This window comes from Schistocerca serialis, chromosome 1 (assembly GCF_023864345.2).
Source record: "Schistocerca serialis cubense isolate TAMUIC-IGC-003099 chromosome 1, iqSchSeri2.2, whole genome shotgun sequence".
NCBI lineage: Eukaryota > Metazoa > Arthropoda > Insecta > Orthoptera > Acrididae > Schistocerca > Schistocerca serialis.
In genome coordinates, this window is record NC_064638.1 from 388,438,616 (window position 1) to 388,458,778 (window position 20,163).

Sequence of the window (20,163 nt, forward strand, 5' to 3'; positions counted from 1 at the left end):
AGCTAGAGTGCTGCACATTAGGCTATATGAGCAGGTCTTATTGATTTCATATTATTAAGGTGTATTTTGAAGAAATGGAAAACAGCAAGAGCAGTAATTATTTTAAAAGGATACAGTACAGATACTTAATATCTTAATAGCTGTAGACCCAAATGCATCATTAATACTAAGGCAAAGTCTATGCAAGACTCCTCTGTGACCAGTTGCAAACTTGGATATCATCATGCAGTGCACCTGAGACTATTTGGATTCTGAAATGAGAAATCAATTGACGATGCCTTAGTAAGTCTGTACACCTGGTGGATAGCACATTTAGGAAATATGCAGTGGCTGTAATGGTGGACATCACAGGCAGCTTTGATAGCCTTTTATTGACCAGCTAAGAAGTTTCCAAACTCCTAATCGCATTTAAAGCAGTTGGTGGGTTATTAGAGAAAACAAACTGTTGAGTATAAATCTGGACAACTAAAGGTAACCAAAAGCATGACCAAAGGCACTGCCAAGTTTCTGTCTAGCCTTGATGGTGGAGGATAATGTAGACAATATTCTAGTAGCTGTATCAAAACTTGAGGGTGAAGACGGAAGGAAAAGCAATAAGTATTCTATTGTTGATGCAGAAATGGGGTGTGACCAATAAATACAGTGGCCGTTCATTAGATAACCTTTTTACTGATGAAAGGTAAACTTTCCCTAACTAGAAATCCTACCCTTAAATTAGAAGGAATTTTCATTTGTTTGAGTCAAATGTGTAGGTTTTTTGTGTTGAACTTGTGACAAAGTAAGCTGGGATATTTTTTACTTCCACTCTTGTTTTGCCATCTGCTTCTTTAAAATTCATTTTTTCAGTTTTAACTAACTGCCATTAACATACATGAGTATTATATGCGTTTTCATAAAAAAAAGGAAGGTTGGCCCTCAGTTTTAAAGATTGTAACACCAGACCTAATTTTGTGCTTAATTTTATGTATGTAATTGATTTTCTAATTTATTTTGACTATTCCTAGTTAGTATCTTTCATTGTAGGGCGAAATCAGTAATTGTTTCATAACTTAAATACTGTTGCTAACTTATAAACAAATGTAAATACTGTGCTAATTACAGACATTTGGAGGAACAACTAATCATATTCTTAAAGGTTTTATTTGGCTCTATTTGAAAACATGTTAGCAAAGCCAGCCCTTCATTAATTTGTAAATAATTAACAGTTTTGTCAAAAGTATTGTTTGCATAATGATATTTGTTAATTTCATCATTTAAACAAAAATAATTCGGCTTAACTCTTGTAATGGTAGAAACTGTTAAAAAGAACCAATTTTTTGATGTATTCAGTTAATTTAATGAGTTAAGTTTTAATCATAATTTCTGTTAATTAAACATCAAACAATGTGTAGTTTCAGGGCCTATTATTGTGATGATATATAAGGGGGGCGATTTTTTTGTCCTATATAAGGGCCTGATTTTTGGTGCCGAGACAGTCAGTCCACGGCAGAGTTTCAGACGAGAAACCTGCGTTTGTTAGAACAACTACTGTGCTTCAACTTTAACTGTAAAATAAGTGTTACACAATTAGGCCTTGTGTTAAAACAATAAAAGTGTCTGCTTCATATGTATCTTCTATTCTTCAAGAACTGTGAACTTTGTGGTTAGGCTTTTACTGCTCGTAGATGCTCAGTAGTAAACTATTGTAGCAGTATGTGGAGGTTTGACTGCAAACTATTAGAGAGGCTTATGGAAAGTTGAAACAGTAGTGCACTGGCTTTGTATAACTGTGTATTATTGGGGGGTTGTGAACAGTGAAAGTAAACTACTATGAGACACAACTGTGCACCTGTCAGCTACATTATTTAAAGTAGTCAGTGTTGTACTTCCACACCCCATTTTTCAGCTAGTATCACAATGCAGTACATCGACACCGACGACGAGAAACGAAAAAAGGCAAACCGCCACAAACTTGATAAAAAAGAATACTTCATCAATTATTTAGTAAAGTCACGTGGACAAGCTAGCTCTGGTACTGTGGCTTATAAGATACCATTTCCAGCAAGCAGATAATACCATTTCACATTCTTTGTTGCCATTTTTGGATTTACAACAACCATATTGAAACCCTATTGATCCAGTTTACAGCAACCGTATTGATACAACAGTTTCACTGTCAAAGTAGGAACACACACCTAAATCGTAACATTGATTAAAAACATTAATAGGAGTGTTTAGTATAACACCAATCGAAACATAGATTGTAATTGTTATAAATATATCCTACCAGTATAATCATTAGGTACAGAGATGGGTGCTATGGTTGTCGAAAGGAAACACTGAGAAGGTGAAGGAAATCATTTGGGATAAAAACACAAACAAAATCCAGTTAAAACTCTGGAGAATCAGAGCTACAGGAGCATCATAGACACTGAGTGTTCCCTTTACTATATTTCCAGAAATTTGTCTGTCGAGTACCACTTCATCTGGTAATGGCCCTCTAATTGACAATGTTTCACACAGACCATGATCTGTGCCATCTCAGTGATGGTTTCCCTACTCACTTCAGTGTTGCCCATGGGACCTATTCAGCAACTGATCTAACAATCTCTTCCCCTAAGCTTGTGGCTTCACTACATTGGTCACTGACCAATGACAGTGTCAGTAAGCACTTTCCATTGATGCTGTTCTTTCCTTGCCATCACCAGACAGAGTGACTACCATGTTGGACACTACAGAGCCAACTGGCCTTTGTTTGCGTCTGCTATTAATGAGGTTCTGCATGACGTTTCAGCCAAAAGAGTACTTTCCTACTTTGGACACCACACACAAGTAAACAAGTTACCAGTTAATGATCAGAACACTTTAGTAATACAAAAACCATACACTTAACTTTTGCTCCTAATTGCTGTGGTTGTGAGATGTGTTCGGAACTAACAGAGGTTCAAATACACGAGAACAGCTTAGGTCACCAAGTTCCTTACAGTGCAGGTCTGCAGTTAAGGAACACAAACTGTTTACTGCAGTCATGGCAATTACGTGTCCTTTGGTGGCACTCAAAACTGTCCAAGTAAGCAGGAACAAAGCTTGATCGCACGATGTATGCTGACGCTATCCTCTGTAGGCTAATGTGGAACTATATTGCATTTCGATAATCGTGGTGAAACTATTGATATTCTTGTAGGGTCAGACTAGAATCCCAACAGAAATCATCCCTTCTGTCCTCTGTGGCAGTATTCGAAGAGCCTCGCATAGCAGCGGCACCTCTAAACTACAGGAGGTGTGTCTTCCTCTTTCTTGTTCATTGGCATCTCGCGATGCTGCTTCAACATATGGCTTCTCTGCAGTGGTCGATTATTGACAACAAGACAGTTAATTATTGTGTGTAAGTAGTACAGGCAGACTTAAGTTGGTATGCAGTAAATTTGTTGTACTTCACAAGTTTCATTCATACTTTGTCTCTTTAACTTAACAGCTCATAAGCTGTGTAGTATGTGGCAACTCAGATTATACCCAGTCCAAAAAAAACCATTGGGTATTGTTTCAAAAATAAAAATCCCATACAGTTAGTGTCACTGCTGTGACTTGAATTTTACCAAGGTTGGTGCACAAATGCTGTGTATGGTAGACATTCTTCTGCCGGTTTCATTTAATGGTAGCCTGGTTTCAGACTGAAACTGCTGAAGATCTTTACTTCCTTATATTTTTGCAACAATTTGTCCAGACTAACTGGACTGTCCGTTTCTGGCTTAAAGATATGATTAGCATTCCACATGTTTAAAACCAAGTTCACTTGCTGATTCTTTTTGTCTATCACAACTAGTGGACTGTTGTTATGGTTGCACACCTTGTCTTTGATTCCGAAAGACATCATCATTTCTGATTTTCTTTCAACAGCTGCTTTCTTTGTTTTGGAATAAGATATGATTTAATATAAAAAGGCTACTCAGATATGATTTTTATCTTGTAAGTGGACCTTTTATGTGATCGCGTTTTGTAGAGCAAACTTTTTAGTATTCAACATGTCTGACATTTGTTGGACTGCATCTGCCCCTAACCCTGCAATAGCTGCTACCTTCTTCTGGATACTTTTTTACAATCTAATGTTTCTTCTGTATTTCATTTTATGTCTTTCTCTTGTTGCATGTGTCTGTTGACATCTTAACAATTCTGTTAGTCGGTGAGTGGTCTCTTTAAAATTACATATAGTGCTCCCCCATCCCCCCACAGTCACATTTCAGTCCTACTGTAATCAAGTTCTACCTTGTGGTTATCTATCCAATCAGCTCCAATAAAATATTTTTCCTTTAGATGCAATTTTACTAATGGCACTACTTCATATTGTATTCTGTTTTTTGTAACATTCAGTAACACTTGAGTTTTGATCAGTTTATGTCCACCACCAGTTGCTCACTTACTCTAAACCCATGTACTGGAAGGCTTTGGACATCAACCCACTCTATAGTAATGCATCATACAAGCTGTTGGCTACCAGAATCAAAGAGTCCTGCTACTTCCTACCAAAGATCTACATGGCTAAAAGGAGGAACTATCTCGGGTACAGCAATTTCCTTTTGTTCTAGCAGTTTTTCTTACTCTTTATTAAATCTCTCCCACTATTCGTTAAGACATTTCATTTTTATCCAGCATTAGTTGAAGCGGTTTCTGTTTCTCTCTATTGTTCTTGCATTCAGGTCTAAATGCTTCTTGCTCTCTCAACACAAGACGTCACCTCTCATTGCACTTGAAACCTCTGTGTCACAATCGCAAATAGTTACATGGCGTTCTCCTGCATTTTCCTGTTCTGTTGCCCCAACAGCTGTATATCGGACGGTGCAGCGATACTGTATTTCCACTGTTTTCCTTGGTTTATTTTTTCCTCTCTTCTCCTAATGCTTCTTCCTCAATTTATACTATTTTAACACTTTTCTGGGCATTTCAAAAGTGTGAATACAACATTTGTTTTACAAGCTTTAAGCCTAGCTGAGGTTCTATCGTACCACATCTCAAAATCTACAATTCTGATTTTCCTTCGTCAGAGGTACCGATACAGTGTACCAACGCATACAGTCACAAATTGGACACTGATTGTACCTGTGACTCTGATGAAAATGTGGTACAGCAATCATTGCATTACCCAGTTTATGGCCATGCTCTCCTCCAGTGGACATCCTGAATACTGGTTTTGTTGTATTTCTTTTTCCAAAAATTTGTAAAAGTACAATCTTCCTCTTTGTTCTGTGGCCAGTGAGTGTTTTTATTATGCCTCCCTGTAGGCTCTGTGCAGAAGACCTCTTCGAATTGCTTATACATAATCTTTTCCAGCCATATTCCTCAACTCACTGCTTGCCTTTCCAGCAGTCTGTCTATGAAGCACACCTTTTATTCTGTGGGCCAGGCATCAGGCATAATACCTTTGAAGCATCATATAAATTCGTCTGGGTGTCACTGGCTGTGCAGATTGAATTTGTTAAATGGAATGCTTCTGAAAATGTCACTATTGGATGGCATACTGCTGAAAGAAAATTAATTAATTTAGGCTCCTCTTTTGGGATAGGTTCATTCTGTGTGTCTACTATCTTGCTCTGTACAGTGAACTTACCCATGTACTTATCAGTTTTGCTGCTGCTACTATATTTTGTTATACTTTCTAGGAATTGTTCTTGTATTTTTAATTCAGTCACCCATTCTTCAGATTTATTTATATATGCTGTTAGTTTCGCCTGCTGCTTCTTATCTGTTGTCAATTGTGCTTCTACCTGTACGATCTTTTTATCGTTCTCTTGAGCTTTATGTTCGACTTTTTCAGTACTACCCTTGGTTTCATTACTGAAGCATTCCACCAATTGGTCACTTCTCTGTGTTTATTTTCCTGACCATACACAAACTTATTCGGCTTTCCTTTAAACACAATGTATTGGTTCTCCCAATTCTGGGAGTATCACTTCCATATATACTGATCTTCCTCTGTTTGCCTGTGGCTATAATCTCTCTTTGTGTTCGTGACTTCTCTATTGTTGTTTGGGGGAAAAGGAGGAGACCGGGGTGGGGAGGGAGAGCAGGGTATGGGTGAGGGACGGTAAAGTACAGTTTGTGGGAACATATGCCTCCTCCCAAAGTCCCACTGTCTGGCCAAAGTGGAGCATTTCCCTCGTGACTCTATACCATCTAGGACTGGAGCAACTGAACCTCATCGTTCCGTGAAATGAGGAATGTCATACCCATTATCTTCCCCACCTCTCCCACGCTGATATTCTGTCACCCGCCAAACCTGCACAATACCCTCACCTACGCAAACCCTGCTCCCAACCCCTTGCCTCTTGGGTCATATCCCTACAATAGTCCTAGATGAAAGACCTGTCCTATACATCCTCCCACCACCGCCTACTCCAGTCTGGTCACAAGCATCAACTATGCCATCAAGGGCTACCTATGAAACCAGTCATGTGATCTACAGGCTAAGCTAGAACCACTGTGCTTCATTCTATGTGGACATGACAACCAGCAAGCTATCTGTCTGCATGAATGGCCACTGACAAACTGTGGCCAAGAAACAACTGGATCACCCAGTTGCTGAGCATGCTGACCATCACCAAATTCTTCATTTTAATGACTGCTTCACAACCTGTGCCATCTGGATCTTTCCTACCAACACCGTCTTTTCTGAAGTGCATAGGTGGGAACTCTCCCTGCAATTTGTCCTATGTTTCCGTAACCTTCCTGCCTTCAACCTTCGTTAGTCATTGTCCTTCAGCCATCTAACCCTTCCCTGTTTCCACTCCACAGCCTCCTATTCCACAAATGCACTCACAGTCTTTTTATTTCTCTACTTTTCTGCTACCCCCTTCCCCCACCCAGCCTCTCCTTTGCCACCCTCATCTTAGCTCCTGACAGCACGTAGCTGCCTGACCCTCTCTCCGTCTTATCCCTGTACGCTCCCACAAACAGCACTTTACTGTCCCATACCCATACTCTGCTCTCCCTCTCCCTTCCTGTCCCAGCCTCCTATTTTCCCCCACCACCCAGATTGCTTCTCTCATCGTGCACGGTTGCTCACTGTGTGGCCTTGGTAGCCAGAGGCAGTGGTCGTGTGTGTGAGCTGTGTTTGCTTGAAGATGAAGATGTGTATGTTGTCTATTTCAGAAGAAAGCCTTCTTGCTGAAAGCTTACTTGTTTAGTAGTCTTTTTGTTGTGCCTGTCTGCAGCTCAACATCTCCACCTTATGGTGAGTAGCACACTATCCTTTTTATAATATTATAATTATTCCATCCTAGATTTTCCATTGTTGGAGCTGATCTAATGCGATCTTAGATTGCAAAAATTTTGTCAAATGCTTCTCCCCTCATTTAGCTGGCATGCAAAAACCTGGAATCTTTAAATTCATTTGTCATTCCTACATTCAATACACACAAACAATTTTCTTGAATACTGAAAAATTTTGGGAACATTGTTCCAGGAAAATATCAATCTATTAATATTATAACTTATTTAGTAAACACAATCATAGCCACATGTAAGTTATTAATTTTTATTTTTAGATGACCTTTTTTGATCAGCAAAGGAGATCATCATCAGATTTACATTCTGTGAAGATGAATAAAACATAATGCTTCAGTTACGATTGAAATGGACATTAGTATTTAACAATGTAGTAAAAAAGCATTGCATGATATATCCTTGATGACAGTAGGAATCATTGGCATGGAGCAGATCCATCCACACTTGCATGGAGAACACTACTGAATATGGTTCGGTTGCTGGTAGTACAAATAGCGGAAGCCCTGCCCATTGTCTCCGACCTACATCATTGGTTGTCAATGGCCATGATACTTGATTGCATTGTGTGAAAAACATGTGTTAGATGAATTGTTAGTAGGAGTTTTGTCCTTGAGAAAACAACGAAGGATATTTTGATGTCATAAAGAACAACATATATGATAAAAGTGATGAAATAAAAAACAGTCTCTACCAGATGACTGGGCATATGTCTGTGCAAATATAACACTATAACAGACTGCAAATTATACACATAAATATTTATTATATGGCCATACAGAATAGGTCTAATCGTACCACCTTAGCACTGTTATTAATTTATTCGTTGTTCGTGACTAAAATCCGCAATCTGGTGCTCTCTTGATATTTACATGTACCTTGCACTTGTACAAAGTGGCTGTATGTCTTCATAATTCATGTTTTAGGTTTGTTTACTCCTAGTAAGGAGTGACTCAGCCATATAAACAAACACTAATTTTATCTGCGAAAATGTTACGACATAACAAGCAACTAATCTATGTAAAATACCCATTACATAAGTGTATTACATTAGCTGCACATGGTCACATACGTCTGTTAGCATATGACAGTATGAATCGATTACACATCATTTCTGTGGTTATTAGGTGGTGCCCTTCTGGACAGTGGGTATCCATAACATCTTTGCTTAATGGTGGAATGTATATCATCTCCTTGGTTAACAAGCTAGCGTCCTGCTGACTGTCTTTGCTACATTTACATTTACTGGAAGGTCTGGCTGAAGGCAGCCCATGTTTAAATGAGTCCTGTCATTGGGTAGTGACTTTTTCTATTTCATCACTTTTATCTTGTTATGTTGTTATTTATAACGTCAAAATATCCTTTGTTGTTTTCTTAAGGACCAAACTCCTAATAATGTAGTATGTAATACACATTCGTCACACAATTTAATCAAGTCTCATGGCCATTGGCCACCTATGACATTACGTCAAAGACAATGGGTGAGGCTTCCACTATTTGACTACCAGCAACTGAACAGTATTCAGTAGTGTTCTCCAAGCCAGCACTGATGGACCTACTCTACGCCAGCTATTCCTACTGTCATCAAGGGTGTATCACGCATTGCTGTTTTACTACATTATTGTATATTAATGTCCATTTCGATTGTAACTGAAGCAATATATTTCATTCCTCTTCACAGAATGTAGATCAAATGATGATCCCTTTAGAAAATCTAAACTGGTCATCTAAAAATTAAAATCAACAGTTTAAATGCAACTACGACTTTGTTTACTGAATAAGTTCTTGATTGTTAATGACTAACCCTATTTGTTCTGAATTGTCAATTGTTATATAATCCCAAAAGTGCCAAAATTTGACTATGCCGACTATGTTTTGCTGTGTGTGACACTTTCTTGTTGCTGTAAATTGAGAACTTAACTAGCCACAATGTCTTATTCACTGCAGTACTGTAAATTTTTGTGTACATCATATGCAGCCCACAGTGTCTGTTCACCATTCACCCAGTGATTCTCCATGGTGAGTTTTGTATTTCATATTTCCTTTGTTTGTGCAGCTGTTATTCATTTATGCCTCACAAGTTCTGACAAGTTTAAAGATTCAGATTTGCAAATCATTTCAATGTGGCAGCATTTTCTGCTAAATGATATTGATTCAAGCTCTCTTACCATCTTTTATGATTATGTCTTTCACACCAAAGGATACAGTCATGTTACAGCTACCACTTTTAAACTTCCAACCCCATTATGTCCTCTATATCATGGATATTATGAGTCACAAACTTAATTAAAGAGCACCACAATTAATTTAATTAAAAGGTAGAGCTCACATGCAGTTAAACACAGGAAAGTTAAGAACTGTGGCTGCGCATATCTTTGTTTTGACTTTAAATATTGGTTTTGTCATTTTGCAAATACTCAGTTGTATTAGAATGGTTTATATTATAAATTAGAACAAGCAAAATATGTAAATGTAATCATTGTTCATTTGACAGCTGTTTCAGCCCTAACATTTTCACTGTGCTCTCAATTATCACTGTTTTTACAACACCAGTTTGACTATTGTTAGTATCATTCTGAAATATTTCTGATAAATATCATGAAAATTTTGTTGAAACATATTATATGACAGTTGCTGTTTACAACAGTATTATGAAAACGGATAGATTGCTATTCACCATATAGAGGAGACATTGAGTCGCAGACACACAACGAAAAAACTGCTATACATTTAAGCTTTTGGCCTGAATGCCTTCTTCTGAAGTAGAAAACACATGAGCATGTGTGTGCCACTCGCCCCCACCCCTCCCACCCCCACCTCCCACACACATAGACACACACAAATTCATACAAGTACAAATCACACACACACAGGACCACTGTCTCTTTCCATTGCTGCCGGACTGCAGTCTGCAATTGCACCTGAGGGTAGAAACAGTCTGGCGTAGGTGGTGCGGGTAAGGATGGCATGGTATGGGATGGGAAGGGGAGGGGAGATAGCAGATAGGACTGGGGGAAGGTGGGAGCATACAGCAGGGACAGAAGTAGGGCTGTTAGGTGCAGTTGGGTGGTTTGGTTCGGGGGGGGGGGGGGGGGAGTGGAGAAGGGGAAAGAGAAAAGTGGCTGCATTGATGGAATAAGAGGCTATGTAGTGTGGTGTAGTGTGGGAATAGGTAAGGGGGTAGACAGATGAAGGACAGGGACTAGCGAAGATTGAAGCCATGAGGATTATGGGGACATCGGATACATTGGAGGAAGAGTTCCCATCTGTGCAATTCAGAAAGCTGGTGTTGGTAGAAAGGACACAGGTGGCACAGGCTGTGAAGGTGTCATTGAAGTAAAGCACATTGTGTTGGGCAGCATGTCCAGCAATTGGGTGGTCCATTTGTCTCTTGGCCACACTTTGTAGGTGACCATTTGTGAAGACAGATAGCTTGTTACTTGTCGTACTCTCATAGAAAACAGCACAGTGGTTCCAAATTAGTTAGTAGATCACGTAAATGCTTTCACAGGTAGCCCTCCCTTTGTTGCGATAAGAAATGCCTGCGACTGGACTGGAGTAGGTGGTTGTTGGAGGATGTTTAGGACAGGTCTTGTACCTAGATCTATTGCAGGAATATGAGACATGAGACAAGGGTTGGGAGCAGGTATGGAGTAGGGGTGGATAAAGATATTGCTTAGATTCAGCAGGCAGTGGAAGAATACTTTGGGAGAGGTGGGGAGAATAGTGGGTAGGATATTCCTCATTTCACGACATGACAAGAGGTAGTAGAAACCCTTTTTATTTCTTTTTATTTTTATTTACTTATTTTTTCATATGCTCTTGTTAACTTTTATTCAGTACACTGTTTCTTTAATAACTTCTCATCATAATTGCTTCATCCATATTATTAATGAATGTTCTTCCCCTCATCACATTTACTCAAAGTATTCATTAATCGCGTATTTATATTTGTTACTATTACACATAACTCCACTCTTCTTAACTGTGACCAACTTATGATTCTAACTTACCCCATCCAATTTGGAATGATGTTGTGGCCATAAAAACATGCATCTGCTCAAATGAGTAAATCTGCATTTTTAACAGTACTGTGCCAACCAAATGTCTGTCTGGCTTCCACAGAATGTGCTCTTGGTTGGTATGGTACAGTTAACATCAAATAGGTCACAACTGCCAACAAATTATGAATGAATCACTGTGTCATCAAAAGTAAGGCCCAGTCATCACAATGAAAGCTCTATTTAGATACCAAGTCTGAAAAAAGCTTTTAAAGTTCAGCCAATTTTGAAAATCCTACTCGTTTCCAGAATTGTATACCACTAGCTGTTGCCGCCAGGGCTTGCTACCCACACCATTTGCGAGAATCAACCTAAAAACACTTCAGTTTGCATTCATACCACCTACACGATCCAGAAACAAGACTACTTGCATTACTTAGGAGCTATGTGTCATGGTGTATTTCTGCATGACAGTGTTTCACCCCTGAACTATGCTATTATGTTGTGTGGACTGAAATCAATCAGTTTATTATCCATGCACTAGCAGCTCATTACAGACATGTTCTTGCAATCTACTAGAAGGCGTAAACAGTGAAACTCATGCACAACCTGACCAGAAACAATGTGTAGAAATTTTTTTAACGTGAGAAGGAAATAATGTCGACTTGTGGATAAAGATGGACTTTTCTTTGAAGGAGACCACCACAAATCAGACTGATTTGTTCATTACAAAAATTTGCAGCTGCAGTCTCATAGTATGACACCCAGTAGTATTGGACCTCCCATGCGTCATTTTCCTGTAGACAAATAGAACACACCTGTAAAAAACTTCTTGTCCATTGTTACTAAATTGATCAATTTTGAGAAGACTTATCAGAATTCAAAGTTAAGAAAAAAAGAATGGTCAGATGTTTTGTGAAGTGGTTTGCTTAAAAGTGAGAAACAAAATAGATAAAAGAAACATTTGATGTGTTGATGTGCTTTTGAATGATGTTTGAAATAGTGTATAGCAAATGAGGCACATCAAATGTGTATCTAATCTGTTTCATTTCTAATTTTTTGACAAACTTGTTCACATAACATTTGACCACCAGAAAGTGTCAAATATGTAATATCTTTAAGTATTGATTGTTATTGTATTATTATTCAGAAGATACAGATCAAGAGAAAGGAGAGAGGTTTCAAGTTATGCTGTAATTTGATATTTATTTTATTTTTTCAACACTAAAGAAAGAATTTCACAATTTCTACACCTGTGTAACTTTTTATGTACAAAAGAGCTAGGCCTTGAAGAGATGAAGTTTTTAACACTTCATTTACATAACTCATAGCAACTGTTCATGAAAAGTTTAAATATTCCAAATAACTATTTAAGTTTTTATTAAGTAACCTAATTATTTTCAAAAAAATTGAATCTTTTTCTGCATAACTGAGCATCATACTGGTCAGTTTGATACCACTTTTGTCCATTTTCAACTTTTAGTTTGGCTATAAAAATTTGAACAAACATCCATTCTGTAATTTCTAGGGAGTCTTGTTTTCATTACACTCAAACACTGAATAAAAACCATTGTCTACTAACATACCATGATAAACTGTTCTTCAGTGTTACCAGTCTTACATATTTGGTGTTTTTATTGCATTATATCTTAATGAATAATGGGACAGAATTAATATAAATAAATAAATAATATTTTATTGAGAAAAATGATAAATTATCATCATCATCATCAGTGTCATTGTTGTTGTTTTTGTTGTTGTTATCATCATGCATTTAATATAACAAGCTTTGTCATGTTTGTACTGCACTCATACATTTATTTACATCTCCAATTCATTTATTATTGCAGGGGAGATAAGTGTTCCAGAATGTATTACTTATCTCGACAATGGTGTACTGTTCATTGGATCTCGTCTTGGTGATTCCCAGTTGATAAAACTAAATGTAAATGCAGATGAAAATGGATCTTATGTCAGTACAATGGAAACATTTACAAATTTAGCTCCTATTCTAGATATGGTTGTAGTTGATCTGGAACGACAAGGCCAAGGCCAGCTTGTAACATGTTCAGGTAAATACAGATGTGACTACTGGTAGCCTTAAAGTAGTCCATAGCTGACAGAAACAAATTAATGTTATTATTTTGTTCTGTCTTGTGCTTAAGCAAGTGGTCTCAAGTTAGTAATAATTCTGATATAGTAATCAATTATGTTCTTCTGAGTTTATTTTACCATACATTACAAAGGGACATATAACAGTAACTGTGCCACCTTGTATAAAATGAAATACTTTGAAAAAAATTTACAACAGGCTGTTTTGAGGCATAATTACTGTTTTTCATATGACTCGTGGAATAGGCAATGATAATCACTCACTGAATAGCAGACAGTTGCCTAAAAAAGAAATGGAATGAAGTATTACTGATTACAAACTTGCATCTTTTTCCTAGCACACATACAAGTGAATACTAGCTACAGTTTTCTTGTACTGCAACCTGACAGTGGGTAATGTGTTGTCAAGTTTGGTGAGTTGAGACAAACTAGAAAGAGATTAACAGAAGGACACATCAAAGAGATAGGGGAGGGGGGGGGGGGGGGGAGACAACAGCTAGGTGATGGAGAGATAGCAACGGAAAGGGCCAGATTGTCTTGTTTAATACATTTTGTAAATGAATGGCTTGGCATATTACTGACAGTTTATAATACTGTTTCTTCATTACCAGTACCATTTGTCTGCACAATTAATTCAATTTTTGGTACTGATAGTTATTGCAAATAAAGCAGCTCAGTCTGGCATGGTCAGATTTGAAAGAAAGTAGATTTAAAATGTTCGCTTTCTTGTTTTACTTTATCCTGCAAAAATATTGATACAACTGAAAAGGATTAGTCATTTGTATGTTTTGTAGCATATGCAAGAAAAATATTCAGAAAGATATTGATACTTGTTGAACCTTAGTGTAATCTATTTTATTTGTCACAGTCAGTTAACGTACCTATAAATATGCTCTCACATGCTTTTGTTAACAAAGATTCATATGCTAACTGCAAATATGTTGTTGAGTCAAAGGAAGCAAAATAAAAGAAAATCTGAAGTGGAATAAGACAACTGTTAGAGAGAAGATGAAATTTCGAAGCAAACTTCAACAGTCAATGATAGAATATGCTAAATTAAACAAAACACAATCTGAGAAAGCTGCCCCAGCTACTCCTGTCCTGTGCCTGTATGGATTACGTACAGCCCAGGAAGAGCCTCCCAGTATGATCTAAAACCCTACCACCCTCAACACCTCATAGCTTCCTAATTATGCCTTGCTGCCTTACTCCGCCTTCCACTTGCACAGAAACTTCCTCCACCCTCCCTGAAACACCCTGTTCCTGAACATCCAACTCATAACACTGTTATCAACATTTCTGGTAAAACTTCAACCATTGCAGTCTTAGTACTTTCTAGAGGCGTCACCTTTATCCCAAAACATAAGTTTAACTATGCTGGATGTGTCAAGGAGCTGCTTTTCTTAACTCATTCTGTCCAGTGGAAACATTTCTTCACCACACACCCCATTGACAACAACCAACAAAAAACCCACGTAGTTCATTTAAAACAGTCCCAACCTCCCTCCAGCCGTGATCTTCCTCTCCTTTCACCCAGTCATCCTCTTGTAACTTTTTGGAAATTCCTCACTTCTAACCTGGCCTTACCATCATTTCCTAAATTCCTTCACAGTGAGTCCAGCATCACTCCTATGGAACACACAGATGTCTGTAACCTGAAAACTAATCCAGACCTTATCATTTTTATTCCAAGCAAAGGCTCTACTACTGTCATCGTGAATCGTAGTAACTATGTGGTTGAGGGTGTTTGCGAACTTTTGGACATTTCTGCATACAAATCTTACAACAATAATCTATTCCAGAAGTCCAGCAGGAACTTAAGCAGCTGCTCAAGGCCTTAGTTCCACCCCAAAACCTGACACTTGGATCAACCTCCCTCCTCAAACCAGAAACCTACTTCACAAACCCAATCCCGCAGGTCTTGTTATTATTCATTCCACTGTGGCTGGATACAATCTCCTCTGCCTTTGTTGACCACCACCTTCAAACTATTTTAACACCAACCATCAATTCAAGACATTGCTCACTTTCTTCACCGCCTTTCCACAGTTTCTGTCCTGTTACCTCCAGGCTCATTGTTGGTCACTGTGAATGCAACCTCCTTGTACACAGACATCCCCCATGTCCATGGCCTTGTGGCCATGGAACACTACCTTTCCCAGAGTCATCCTGATACCAAACCCACCATCTCATTTCTAATTATCCTAGCCAACCGTATCCCAATGTACAATTATTTCACTTTCAAAGGTCAAATCCATGGCACTTCCATGGGTACTCGGATGCCACCATACTGTACCAAGTTATTTATGGCCCATCAGAGGAAGTCTTCCCATACAATCAACACCTAAAATGCCCTAAACACAATGAGCCACCTTCCTAGCTGTCGATCTCCACCTCTCAGGTAACTCCATAAACATATCTGTTCATATCAAGTCCATCGATCACTGTCAGTACCTCCACTCTTGACAGCTGTCGCCCATTCCATGTCAGAAAGTCTCTTCCTTACAGCCTTGCCAACCATGGATGCCATATTTGTGGTGGAAAGCAGGCGCTGTTAAAATATACTGATAACCTTACCAGAGCCTTTATTGACAAACAATATCCAATCCAGCTCGTCCATTAACAGATCTAGTGTGCTGTCTCCTCTGACACCAGTAACCCTGTTAACCAGGCACCAACCAGCATTCCTCTGGTCATGCTGTACCACCTTGGCCTTGAAAAGCTTAACCATCTCATTCATCAGGGCTTCGACTATCTCTCCTGTCGTACCCTTAGATGAAGAATATACTATCAAAATCATACCCACATCACCCAAAGTATTGTTCCTCAGCTGACCCAACCTACGGAATATTCTTGACTGTCACTATTCCAGTCCAGCTCCCAATCCTGCACCCCCATGGGTTGTTTCCTTGCAGTTGGCCAGGTGCAAGAACTGTCCCAAACACCTACCATCGCCTACCACAGTCCAGTCACAGACATATCCTACCCTATAAAAGGCGAGGCCTCATGTGAAAGCAGCTGTGTTACGCATAAGCTATACTGCAATTACTGTGCAGCATTCTGCATGGGCATGACAAGTAATCAGCTGCTTGCTCGTACTAATGGACACCAAGAAACTTTGGTAAACTTGACCATCCAGTTGCCAAACATGCTGCACACAACACAAATGATTTTAAAAGCTGCTTGACTGCACACACTATTAGGATGTTCCCTTCTAGCACTAGTTTCTCTGACCTACATAGGTCGGAAAGATCTCTATGGAATACCCTGCACTCTTGCATCATTCAGTCCTAAACTTCTGCTAATCTGATTTCCATCGTCTCACCTTACCTTTTCCTTCCCCATCCAGATCATGTACTGCCTTCTCCTACCACTCTTTCTCCCCCTCCCCCATGTGGGCATTCTCCTTCTTCCTCCCCCATCCCCTTTTTTCTTCCCCTCCTCTCCTCCTTTCCCACCCCTCTTCCTTTCTCTCTTCCCTCCCGTTCCATCCCCTCTCCTCCCCCCCCCTCTCTTTTTAACACACACTCACACACACACACACACACACACACACACACACACACACACACACACACAATCTGCTCTCTGAACTCATTTCATCTTGTTGTACAGCTGCTGAGTCATCTATCAAAGTACTGGCCTCACAGTATCCTGATACCCTCTCCTCATGTAGCCTTCCCCATATTCCCCACCTCCACCTACCCAGCTAACTGTTTGCAATAATCAACACTCAGTCTTACCAAGCCATGGGTGTGTGCATTTGAGTGTCTGTGTTGTTGTGGATGAAGGTGTGTCCTTTTTATAGAGAAAGAGCTTGAAAGCTAGTGGGATTACTGTTTTCTGTTGCATGTTTCTATCCTCAACACACCAGTCAGCTGTAAGTGAACGGTTGCCTTTCTTTTATTTTAGATATTATTCTGAATTAAACAAAACTATTCACAAAAATCTTGGAGATAATATGAGACAATACAAAGAAAACATTATAAGAAATATAAATTAAAGCACAAATTCTATTCTAACAGCCTATTAGAAATGAGTTATTGATCCACACATCTTGGTATGCGAAGCTACAGTATCCTTTAGACATAATCAGCGAAAGAGATGCTTGTTGTAATTGTCAACAGAGAAAGGAAAATTAACAAAACTATTCTCAGTGATCCTATATGAAAATTTTAAGTTCTTAAACAGAGAGAAAAGTGAAGGAACAAGTATTAATGAAAAATTTTTTGGCAATGACATTGTGTGTTTGCCGCTGTGCATACAAACTTCAACAAAGCAATGGATGAACAAAAAATTAGTTAGAGCGACTAAATTGATATATAATAACAAGCTCACTGATTTTTTTTTTTTGGGGGGGGGGGGGCGTGTCGACAATACATAGAACAAGTTAATGTGTTTTTGTGTTTACGACAGCTGAATACAATGCCCGGAAGGACAGTAAAAGAAATAAGCTGAAGAATAATTATTGTCTAGGTACTACTTGTAAACTAAATAGTTTTCAAAACTAAGTTTCAGATTTGTATGGAAAGGAAAGCTGACAATCACTCTGTATTATGGATGTGAGATGTTTACTTTTAATGTGAAAAATCCGTGATCAAGAGGAGGGTTTTATCCAGCACTCGGTGTCAAATGACTGATGATGAAATACCCCAGTTGTTCGAACAATAGCTTGAAAATGAAAGAAGAGATCTAAAGATGTATTCAGAAAAGTAAATTAAAGGCAATGTTTTCACTGTATCATTGTGCAGTTTTTGGTGATAAATTTAGTTACTTTAATTTTTATGTATTGTGCAACTACGATGCTAGAAAAGAGAACAAGTAGTGCTATAAAAATGTTTTGCTTTTGCAGGTGCCTATAAAGAAGGATCTTTAAGAATTATAAGAAATGGTATTGGTATACAGGAACATGCATCAATTGACCTTCCTGGTATCAAAGGGATGTGGGCATTAAGAGTCGCAGCGACGGATAAATTTGATAATACATTGGTCTTGTCGTTTGTGGGACAGACAAGGTATGTTTACTCTTTGTTTACTCATACAATTTAATGTGTTTTTTGTGACAGCCTTACAATAATTTTGTTTTTGTTTTTAAGAGTGCTGACTCTAAATGGTGAAGAAGTTGAAGAAACAGAAATAACTGGTTTTGTGTCGGACCAACAGTCTTTTTACTGTGGGAACGTGGAATATGACCAGATTATTCAAGTTACTCCAGTATCAGCACGCCTCATTGCAGTTGATACAAAATATTTGATACAGTAAGTTATTTATTAATAATTTAAATGACTGCAATGTTTACATAAGATAATTATAAACTAAATATGGCAATTCCCTATGTGTTAAAAGATGAAATAGCCACAGGAATGTAGTTATTGTGAAAGCAGATGGTAGTTAAAAAAATATTACTGAATCACTTTTATTATCAAATTCAAAGTAAATAATGCAGTTACCAGTTACTTGAATAACTGAAGTTCTTGTATGTCACACACCACAGAATGTAAAAGAATTGAGAGATTTTTGATTTGAGATGCATTTGCCTGAAAACAGTGGGAATGCATGCAAATCTTTTAGAGGGATTGGTTTTAAAGTCAGTAAGAACGGTGAGCCAAGGTATGTTTTCCAATAACTCTTAATAAGTTATTTTTTTACGTGAGTGTATTTTTTTATTTTTTAGGTTTTCTTTACGATGCTGTTTAAAACTTAAGCAAAGTCCCACTTTTCAGTACACAAATTGTCTGAGCTATCTAACTGTGCATTTGTGTACCTATCTCAATCGATTAAGTGTAAATGACCCTATTCATATCATCTAGCTGCAAAAGCCAGAACTATGTGAGCGAAGCATTTTTCCATTCAGCAAAACATGTCAATTTTTTGGATGAAGTAAGCTTACCATTGAACCCAGATGTATGGTTTCTAGTCTGGCTGGCCTATAGTTTTACTCTGGTGGGGATGTTAGGTATGTGAGATTGGAGCAGCTTGCCGTCTGATTTTGGACTTTGTTTGTAATCTGTGTAGCATTAAAACATATTTGAAGCACAGACTAAAGAAGTGCTACCTTCTCAGCTACTAAGAAGAATGAAACAGACTGGGTTTTGCATAACTTCACAGCATTTTCATTTTGCAAGTTGGTATTCTGGTTGCTTTGGTTTATTTATTACCATTTTTATTTGTAGTTCACTGTTCTATTTGAGTTTACATATTGTCATTTTCTCATTTGGAAATAGTGAGTGGAGCTGTAGACACTACAAAATGAAGTGCCAAGTGCAGAAATAGGAACATTTCAGACATATATTTCCATTTGAGTTCACAGAGGGATGATGGCAGTGAGGCAGCCAGAAACTTTTGCCCTTTGTACGAGGATAATGCCATTGGACAGAGTACAGCAAGAAAATGGTTTTCTTGTTTTAAGGAGTATCGTTTGGACATTCGTGACTCTCCACATTCAGGAAGATCTTCAGGGTTTGATAAGGTCATTTAAACACATTACTCCCCAATGATTCATGCCAGTATACTCGAGAACTGGCAGATATGATGAACTGTAATCATTTCACCATTGTGTGACATTTGCATGCAGTTGGGAAGGTTAAAAAACTGAGTGAATGGTTACTGCCTGTTGTAAGCCAAAATTTCAAAAATCAGCAGTTGGCCATATGAGCATCTCTGCCTGCTCATCACGCATTGGCTTGTGATCTGCACCGATCATTCCTATCCTATGTCATTACTGGTTACAAAAAAAATTGTGTCTTTATGCTAACATACGGAATGGTTGAAAAACAAAGAATCAACTCCCCATATA

General features: G+C 38.3%; 1 protein-coding gene across 1 annotated transcript in view; it reads left to right on the forward strand.

Moving 5' to 3' along the window:
• The window catches only part of LOC126471123 (DNA damage-binding protein 1), a 187,218-nt gene that overhangs the window by 91,955 nt on the left and 75,100 nt on the right, over positions 1-20,163 (forward strand). Inside the window, exons 7-9 of the mRNA XM_050099208.1 lie at positions 13,106-13,327; positions 18,220-18,382; positions 18,464-18,625. Of these exons, the coding sequence (XP_049955165.1) occupies positions 13,106-13,327; positions 18,220-18,382; positions 18,464-18,625 (547 nt within the window). The remainder of the gene's footprint in view (positions 1-13,105; positions 13,328-18,219; positions 18,383-18,463; positions 18,626-20,163) is intronic.